Source organism: Epinephelus moara, chromosome 6, assembly GCF_006386435.1.
Source record: "Epinephelus moara isolate mb chromosome 6, YSFRI_EMoa_1.0, whole genome shotgun sequence".
In the NCBI taxonomy this organism is placed as follows: Eukaryota; Metazoa; Chordata; class Actinopteri; order Perciformes; family Serranidae; genus Epinephelus; species Epinephelus moara.
In genome coordinates this window covers 30,076,713-30,086,915 of record NC_065511.1, presented here as the reverse complement: position 1 = coordinate 30,086,915, position 10,203 = coordinate 30,076,713, and the positions used below count along the sequence as shown (strand labels likewise).

Genomic DNA, 10,203 nt, shown 5'->3' with positions numbered 1-10,203 from the left:
TGTAACAAATAAACCAGATTTAATTCTCTTAAATGTTCTTTATTTGTTAAACATTTTATTCACAATATGGAAACAAATCTTTACATACGATAGGATAACTGAAAACAGAATTCAAACAACAGGATAATATACAACTTTTCAAACTCAATAACAACTCTGCTACAACGTCTGCTCTGGAAATATTTACAAAACTTGTGCAAACAAAAATCTCCCAACATATTGTAGATACGAAGAAGATGGATCTCACTTCAGTTAAGCACTGTGAGATCTGCGATGCCTCGACTTTATTGTGTCTTTACTTTTTCACTCGGCTCCTTTCTCTCTCCTCCCGCTCGTTGGAGATGGTGTGAACAATCGTCTCCAGCGCGGGGTACTGAAAGGCCCTTCTCCTCTGTGGAAACAAAGATGTGAAAAATTATTTGACTTTGTTTGATACATGAACATGCACATACATATATCACAGTTTTAGCAGGCAATTAATACTAAAAAATGAAGCTTATTTTCCATATAAAAGGAAAAATCATTATTGAGATGAGGTCAGTTCTTTCCAATGAAACTCATGCAAAGTTTTTTTTCTGGGATCAGGTGACTTATCTCGAAACAAAGACAATAATTTCAAGATTTTGCATCTTTCATGGAAAAATTAAATATTAGTAAGAAATTTTAAGACTGAAATAGTCTCATACAGCTGTCTTTCTTTTCCCTCCAAATCAGAAAAATAAAATACAGGGTTAAATAGTTTTTGAATAACTGCAAATAAAAGATCTTTACCCTTTGGTAGTTCTTGTACATCTGAGCTAAAATCAGCAGCAGAACGAGGAGGAGAAAGCTGAGACCGACTATGGCAGCAGTGTTGTGTGAGTCACCTGAAGATTTTTGTCCACTCAGACCACCTGTAGGGAAAACCAAGATAAAAACGGTCAGACACTCTGCATAGGCATGAGTCCAGTTTATTGAGTATCTTTTAAGTGTATTTATTTCATAGACCATAAATTTAAAGAATGAATAGCAGAGAACTTACTCATCAGATGGATGTGGTGTGTTACATTTCCCAAAATGCCGCCTTTCCCATAGAAAACACATGTCCATTCTCCTTGGTTCTCCTCGGAGTCTTGGCTGATACTCAGGGTCTTCCCCTTCTGGGTGGACCCAACTGACTGGGTGCCATTAAGGTCATAGACCATATGAACCCACTCATAGTCGGTGACCTCGCTTGAGTCGGTCAGTTGGCAGGTCAGCGTCATGGAGTCTGTTTTCTTTGACGGGATGCTGCTTTCAACTGAGAAAAAAACAACAAAGACAATTAAATGTTTTGCTGATGGCAAAAAAAAAAAGATTTAAAAGGTTAAACCGAATCCCTATAAACTTACTTTTGGCAACGACAAGCTGCATGGTTCGACTCAGGCGTTGTCCTTCTATGGTGCCAGAGCATCGGTACTTGCCCTCATCCTCAAACCCGACTTCTTTCAAACTGGCAGATTTGTCCAATGGGTCCTGAGAGTTTGGCGAGGTCGGAGAAAAAGAGGCAGGAAGGCGATCGGGAGAAGGTTTAAAAAGATAACCAGGTTTCAGTTTCTCCCAGACTGGATTAGAGGGGCTCAAACCAGGGGAGAACACACAAGGGAGAGTGACTGTAGATCCCACAGCAGCATACACTTTAGCACTGTCTTTGGATGGGTTGATGATTCCTGTGAGAGAGAAAGGGATTGAGAGAGGAGAGGTTAAGATAAAAATATGAACTTTAAAGCCTAATTTCTTAAGATAATTCTAAATTTCTACACATTTTAACTCTTCAATCTTACCCTTCACTGTCAGAGCTGCCGAAGCTCGCCCCTCATTGCCCTTGTAGCCAACTATGCACGTCCACTTTCCGGTCAGTCTCACAGTTGCCTTTTCGCTCACGACACTTAAAGCATCAACTCTCTCTGAGGTGATTCCAGCCTGCGGCACAAATGGGCTGTTGTTCAACGTCCACTCCACAAAGGCTCCCTGAGGCTTAGGTGTCACGTTACAGCTGATTAAAACGTTGTTTCCCCATACGGGACCCGATGAAGAGACGGACACTGTGAAGGATACAGGAGAGATTATTGACATTACAGCTAATATGGATCAATTTGTACTTTATCTATGTTTAATCTTATGCACTGATTTAACAAATTCATGGAGTGGTCTTAGCACAGTCAAGAAATCCTCTATCTAAGCACAGACAGTCAAAACATCCTGCTGTATGTTTCTTACCTGCAATGATTCTGAGTGTGACCACATTTTGAGTGACCTGGCCTCCCTGCTCCACCCTGCAGAAGTAAACTCCTCCATCCTCCTTCCCCACGTTGTTGATTTGTAGGCTGAAATCGCCTCTTTCAAACTGGAAGTGGGGACATTGTACGCGTTGGGTGCCTTTCGATGACCAGCTAGAGCCCCAGTACCGCAGACCGGTCTTTTCCTTCCTCCAAATTGTGCTGTGGACAGAAGGTGTCACAGACAGCATAGAGTCGTCAGCATATAGATACAAGTTTGAAGCTAATAGATGGTTAAGTATGCAGTTGGAGGGAAATTGAGGTATCTTTGGGTGTTTAGAGCTGGACAGATGAAGCAAAGAGGGGCAAATGATGCTGATGAGTCGAGGGAGCAAAGTAAAAAGTTGTGTCTTACCCTTTCTTGTCTTTACTCCAGACGATGAGGGGGACAATGCGAGATGAAGGGTTGCCTTTGCAGGGCAGTACAGCCTGAGAGCCTGCTTCAGCAAACACCTCAGTTTCCTTGCACTGAGCCCCTGGGGAAGAAGCAAGAAAAATTTCACTTTAGAAAGAAAATGAGCAGAAAAAAAATGTGCATCTGACGTGCAAAAGATAAAAAGAAATTGTTGTTAAAAAAAAAAAGTCATAACTTTACCTGTCATCAGAAAGGAAATCACCCCAAAGATAAAATATTCCAACAGCATTTTTTTTTTTTTTAAAAATGTTAGTTTGGTAAAAAAAAAAAAAAGTTTCCACAGATTTCTATGTAATCTCTTCCCCCTGTTTGAACCTGCTCTATTTTCCACTTCCTACACTCTGTCTTCGCTTAATGTGCTCTCTGTGTTTTCATGAGTTTGGTAGATGAGGTATATATATGAGCCCGTGGGCGCTTAAAGGAGGCGGAGTGTTTGGTAGTTCCTCTGCTGATCATGTGACTTCAGCTACAAGCCACACTTTGATGCGGTCTGTCTCTGTCAGCCTGGAAACTGTTTGACAGATATGTAAACAGGGAGACCCACTTCCTCCCACGGATTCTCTCTACTTCATTCTGTTTCTTTCTTCACATCAAATAAATTATATAACAATATGTAACTTTATCCAATCTGCAAACCAGAGCTTACACAAGACACAAGCACAGTACAGGACTGTACACAGCAGCATCTACAGTAAGACATACTGTCCTTACACTTAAAAAAAATACATTCTCAGACATGCTGAGCTGTAAATTAGTTGTACGCTATTTTACAACAGCTCTCCACACTACAGGGAATGTTACTTGTTTACAGATAACTTCAGTATCATTCAGGGAAGCTCCAGCTCTTGCCTTGAAACTGAAATGGCAAAAGTGCAGACGCCACACCTCCGTCACTGCCAGTTACTTACGTTTACAAACACTGATTAACACGCAACTCCCATCACCATCATCATCATCATCACCAGTATTTTGAGAACGAGGCCATTCAGTAATATGGTATCTTGTTGTGATGGATGCTTGTGAAAGTGAATCATTACCTCCGTTCTCGCTTCTTCGTTTTCCTTTTCGTCAGTTCTTATAGTAGTAGTCGTTGCAGTAGAAACAGGCCTACACTGCCAGTCAAATGTTTGCTTGACAGCATCTATTTTAACATATTGCACTAAATGTCAACCAAAGGGATTGAGAATACTTTGAAACTGGGAAATTAAGGTTGAAGTTACACAGTACAGAAGTTTAGTCATAGTTCGGCATAACTGATGTCTAGGTTTTCTACCCTGATTGGTAACTCCCCACATCTATCCTGCATCTCTCTCTGTCTCTGTCTCTCTCTCTGTCTCATTGTGTCATATGGATTACTGTTAATTTATTATGCTGATCTGTTCTGTACGACATCTATTGCACGTCTGTCCGTCCTGGAAGAGGGATCCCTCCTCAGTTGCTCTTCCTGAGGTTTCTACCGTTTTTTTCCCTGTTAAAGGGTTTTTTTGGGGGGGAGCTTTTCCTTATCCGCTGTGAGGGCCATGAGGACAGAGGGATGTCATATGCTGTAAAGCCCTGTGAGGCAAATTGTGATTTGTGATATTGGGCTTTATAAATAAAATTGATTGATTGATTGATTGATTAATCAGCAGTATACATTTAATAAAAGGTGTAAACACAGAAATGTAGTTTTAAGCAGATATTAGTGTTTGTTAATGTATTTGGCAACAACTTACTCAGCTCCCATTAGTGAAGGACAGCAGTGAATGACAATAAAATGAAACATAGCTGTAATAATATGAAATGTGTCCACACAGGAGAAGTTGTAATCATTGACAAAAAAAAAAAAGCTGCAAAAGTGCCCCAAGAAATAATGATAATAATAATCTTTATTTCTAAAGCGCTTTTCAGAACAAAGTTACAAAATGCTTTACATGGTTGATCCCGGATTTAAAACAATGTGGGACCCAAGCAAATAAAATGAGGGAATTTCAAGAGAAGCAAAGAACAATAAAATAAAATAAAACATAATATCATCACTGAAGCAGATAAGCAAAGTTAGCAAGAAAGGGTTCATAGTGGTGGCCGGATGGATCCACTGAAAATCTTGGTATGGCACAGCAACACCACAAGCTATAACTGAATTTCAGAAAACGCTATTATGCTGTTAATTTTACTGCATTGGGAACTTTTAATTTTGCAGTATTTTGTTTTTATGTTTCATCATAAAAATGACAGTAAAAGGAACCTGAATCTGAATATGTTGGAAGTCTATAGGCTAGTAAAAACTATGACAGTGGAGAGTTAATACTTGCATACTGATATGCCGTGTTTTCCTATTTTACAGTTAATGTTACGAGTTGTCTGATGTGTATAGACTTATACTGTTACAGTAAACATTGAGTTACGCAGCCATCCTATTCTAATGTGTTATGTATCTGTACATGTTAGGTGATTCATTGTTCTTGAAATAGGCTGAATGTCCTTTTCCTTTAAAGACAAATATACAGATTTAATTTGAAGGAGTAAACAAATCAATCAATCAATCAATCAATCAATCTATCTATCTATCTATCTATCTATCTATCTATCTATCTATCTATCTATCTATCTATCTATCTGATATATCACAGCTCAGCTCAGTGATTTATATTTTTCAACAAACAAACATGAAATAAATACTAGTTTGGAACACCTACTTTCAGTTAAAAGCACAGGTATATAGACACATAGACCGATAGATTGTCACACAGATGGATAGATACACCTGAGAATATGTGGGTGAAACCACAGAGCTGTTTTTCTTCATCTTGTGAAGACATTTTCCCTGGTAAGAGCTGTGTGACTGCTGGGTGAGTGATACTGTAAGTCTTTTCATCTCAGCCACCCAGAGAGCTTCCTCCTCACACCAAACACATTTAAATTGCTGTGGCTTTAGTTTGATGTTCTCTCTGTTCAAACTGTGACCTTCAGTGTCAGGGGCATGTATGCGTCACTCCCTGTGAGGGGGTCTTTCCTACAGCTGATGAAGAGTCACATTCACTGTATCTGAATATGGGGAGAAGGTACTTCGAAGGAAAATGCCCCTCATGTGGAAACAATTGAGGTTTGCCTTTGAGGGAATGCAGATGATTATGTTAATAGGATGAGTTGGAAAATAGTCAAATTAGTTTGCTTCTGAAGAAGTTCAGCACATGAGTAGTTTGTTCCTGTGTCAAACCCTCATGATGTATTATAGACTGTCTGCTCTTGTGACAGACACAATTTTTATTTTCTAATGTTAATGAGCAGTTAAGTTTTTTTAGGCCCCAGACCTTCTGATTTATTGTAAACACTGCTGTGGTTTAATTTCAATAAATGATATGATTATATGGTGTATGTGTAGGTGATGAGATATAATGTTCCATTGAGCTTTACTGGCAGAGGAAACAATGCACAGATAAAACAAATGCTCTGCTGAGAATTTTTTTAAATTGTGTTTGGTCAGCATTTTGTTTGCTGGTGTGAAGCTGAAGACGGAAACCTGACTGTGTATCTGTGATGCACAATGTAAGTGCATGATAAATGTTCCTCTCTGAGTCATGGCATTCTGTGAATATTACTGCTCCCTAATCCTTTATTTACTTGTCAACAGATGTTCTCTTCATCTTCTGCATATATAAACTGATTTTGTACTTTATCGTGTGTCTTTTTGTCTGCTGTGTATCTCAACAGGTTTTTGCATATGTAAAAGAAAGTCAAAAATCTACATTTACTTGCAGTATAATCTTAATTTAGACTAAATGCACAGTTACAGTAAAACAGTAACCCTTCTCTGCACAGGCTATTGCAGTGTGTTAAAGTTGAGTGGAATCTAATGTTCAATATTGTTTTGTCTGGTTAAATTTCCACACACCAACCACACTGATGCCTTAGTAATAATGAAATGAAGCCAATGATCAGTTAAGCTGCACTTGTTTCTTTGAAAATGACAAAATATTCCACCCAGCTCTCAACAACAGTAAGACTGAAAGTATCAGTCTGTGTATGCATGTGTGTCTCTTTGTGTATGTATGAAGCGAGGTTTTCATTCTAGCTAAAGGCTTAACATCTGTCCTCACCAATTAAAACTGATAAGTAAGATAAGATTTGATGCTTGAATAAAACCCTGCAAAGTTTCAGTGTGAACATGACTCCTTCAATACTGGCACCTGCGGAGACACAGCCAGAGGATGCAGAAGTGGCCAACTCTCCAGATGCCTCTGCAGGAGACGAAACTTGCATGCAAGCCCAAATTATGTGCTTACATTTGCATTATTTTACAGCCTAAGTGATTTAAGAGACTTTGCACTCTACCCAGTAAGCTAGCTAAACCAAGGAGGGATATATTGTGTGTTCACTCAGGCTACTCTTTACCTACTAGAGGTCGCTGTAGATCACAGAATGTTTTACTTATTGCATATTTTGGAAAAGAAATTGAAAGAAGAAGAAGCAGTAATTTTCCAGAGTTAACACTGCATTAATGTTGTGTCAGATTAATCGGAAAAGTTCCCGTGAACTCCCCCTCAAGTCAGAATAACATTATGGAAAGTCAGTGAAAATTTTGGTACACGAGTTGCCCAGTTGACGTCATATATTCAGAAACACAGCAGACAAAAGTAAATGTTTGGTTGGTGGTAATAAATGTATTATCAATTCACATATTGCATGTCTATGTGATATGGTATTAGGTTGTACCGGTAGTTGCTGTCCATGTAGAGGGACGTAGATTAGTTAGAAAAGTTAGTTATTAGCATTCATTGAGTACAGCAATTTAAAGCAGTTTCAGGGGATGTAGTGGTGCAGCAACAAGTCTGTGACAAAATCACTTTGTAATACAAGTTTTCACCCTATATTTCCATAGTATAAATCTTCAAACTGTTATTGTGTTTGCTAAATTCTGTGAGCAAGAAAATACAGCATATCCTCTTTTTAGCATCCATGTTATTTCCAGAGTGACCTCAAACTCTTGACTACACTAATGTTGGAAGAACTACATCCCATTTCTGGAAATGGGACTTTCTGAGGAGCATGTGAATGCAGCATAAGTTAATGAAGTCTCACTTTCTTTCTTACATCTTTACTGTTTGTAGAAGCCCTATTTGGTCTGTGGGCCCCTTGGACCCTTTAAATTAGTACCCTTTGTTCCCCCCGTGCTACACCCCTGAATATAAGCCACCAAGATCTGGCCTGTGCAGGATCAGTTACAAATAAAGGCTGTTTTGGGGCACTTAATTATAATGAATGTGTGGATTTGGCTATTTTAACTTAAAGCAATAACGCTTTTTAATTTAAATTCCCGTTTATTGGATGTTTATCCATGTTTTTTCCTCCTGTACCGACACCTCCCTCTACTGAATGAAAAATAAGGTGTGAAGACCGTCAAACAATTGTTCTTGCGCTGCTCTAATGACACTACGGTACCGGCGCTATGCATTGTGGGACACAGACTAAGATGGAAGCGACCACCAGGAGCATGTCGAAACCGCAATAACATATAGTTTTAAGTGTTAGACCTCCACATAACTCTGCAATTTATGCTTCGCTGTGACAATAACAAAATATTTAGGTGGCACGACATCGCAGCTAGACGTTGAAACTGGTAATGTTCATGAAACTGTTTATAACGTTGCTAATGTGCTAGCTAATGCTAAAGCTAAAGCTAGGGGTCAATGTAAAGATTCTTTAAAGCTAACGTTGTGTTTGATAGAGAGAAACCCGACCAGACAACACGTTAAAACCCTAGCAGAGTAAACTGGCTTCCTTACATGTGATGTTACTGTGTTATTGTAGAAAACATGTCTGTACTGGGAGGGTTACTGAGAGCTGGAGTGTCCTTCTGTCAGTCTGCTGGGACTCTGCTCCACACAGCCAGGACCTTTTCTACTGGTGAGTACTGAGACTGAGCTTAATGTGTCACACAAACAAGCTTGTTTGTGTGTCTTTACTGTAGCAATAGTTTTACTTTATATGCATACAGTGCGTGCATTTTTAAATTATTTTTATAACTAGACATGACTATTATTTAAATGATAACGTCAGGTGCACCCTGGGGAAATTAGGTCTTACAACAGCAGCAGAAACAGACACATACCAATCCAAAACTAGTACTTTATACTGCATATCAAAATTAGAAACCTTTTTTGGAGTAGTAGTAGTACAAGTAGAGCAGAGTAAACAATAATAAATCACCTGAGGCCAGTTTAACTAAATTTGCATTCTTGTAAATATGCATTAATGAGACAGTTAGGGTTGCAAAAAGCATTATCGTTTAATCCAGTGGTTTTCAAACTTGTCGTGTCCAAGGCACATCAAAGGGCAAGCCAAAATCTCAAGGCACACCTGTATTTACATCTGTGCACAACAGCTTCTATAGCACGTGTTATCACTCTTATCATGCTTTAAGACAATATAAAGAAGAAAAAATATGACTGGTAGCTTTCGAGATACTGTCTAGTCTAGTCTAGTTTTCTTCATCGGTAGGTCGTCTTTGCTGGTGCTTTATTGTTATTTGCTCCGTACATTAACGCAATCAATTGTCCCACATAGCTTTCTCTTTTTAAATGTTATCATCCCTCACACTGTAGAAAAAGTTTAGTCCGCACACTAGATACAGCTCCAAAGATTTAATGTGAATATCACCACATGTGACGTTTCGGGCACAGGCCCTTCATCAGACATGAAACTGGTACAGAGACACACCTGCTTAAATCAGTGTCAGGGATCACCTGACAGGTCATGTGATGTGGTAAACAAAAGAATAATAAAACATACACATATATGATCATATCTAATCCCCAAAGTACAATACAAATGATCATCAATAATGCTAATAATCAATACACATCAATACACAACAATAATGATACTCACAATCAGCATGTGAAAGAGTAAGATCGAAACAACTTGAATATCACATGACAAAGAACATCAGGTATAAACCGTCATACTGTGATGTAATATCAAGAAGAAAAAATAAAGTAGAAGAAATACCTGAAAGAAGAGGCGCCTCTGCTTCTCTAAAAAGTAGTGATATAGAAGATCAAGACATTTCAAAGTGTCCACAGCTATATACAAGTAGAGAAAATAAGAGAAAGTCATGTCAACATCACCCCTGGAGCAATGGTGCCATGTACCAAAACCCACAAACAACCACAAGCTCGAATGCTAATGTCAACACAAGGTAATCATCATCAAAATACAAGAGTCAACATCAGCATAATAATGGATCAAACACTAAGAGCAAGCATACAACGCATAGAACAGTCAAAAGGAGGTGTCACAGGAAAGGCCTCAGGTCTTTTTTTTACTTTTTAGAGTAGCAGAGGCGCCTCTTCTTTCAGGTATTTCTTCTGCTTTATTTTTTCTTCTTGATATTACATCACAGTATGACGGTTTATACCTGATGTTCTTTGTCATGTGATATTCAAGTTGTTTCGATCTTACTCTTTCACATGCTGATTGTGAGTATCATTATTGTTGTGTATTGATGTG

At 38.7% G+C, this 10,203-nt stretch overlaps 2 protein-coding genes across 2 annotated transcripts in view; one reads left to right on the top strand and one right to left on the bottom strand.

The window, feature by feature from the left end:
• Window positions 1–33: 33 nt before the first annotated feature.
• Window positions 34–3,061, bottom strand: LOC126392164 (lymphocyte activation gene 3 protein-like). Its single transcript, XM_050047434.1, has 8 exons — window positions 2,893–3,061; window positions 2,653–2,773; window positions 2,239–2,459; window positions 1,803–2,063; window positions 1,371–1,688; window positions 1,022–1,279; window positions 772–893; window positions 34–391 (listed from the first exon to the last, which is right to left on the bottom strand). Exons 1-8 carry the CDS (start codon window positions 2,939–2,941, stop codon window positions 296–298), a joined length of 1,446 nt encoding a protein of 481 aa, XP_049903391.1. The 5' UTR covers window positions 2,942–3,061; the 3' UTR covers window positions 34–295.
• A 5,068-nt stretch (window positions 3,062–8,129) lies between these two features.
• mrpl51 (mitochondrial ribosomal protein L51) overlaps window positions 8,130–10,203 on the top strand; it is a 5,679-nt gene continuing 3,605 nt past the window's right edge. The window contains exons 1-2 of the mRNA XM_050047519.1: window positions 8,130–8,311; window positions 8,503–8,598. Of these exons, the coding sequence (XP_049903476.1) occupies window positions 8,508–8,598 (91 nt within the window). The 5' untranslated portion in view covers window positions 8,130–8,311; window positions 8,503–8,507. The remainder of the gene's footprint in view (window positions 8,312–8,502; window positions 8,599–10,203) is intronic.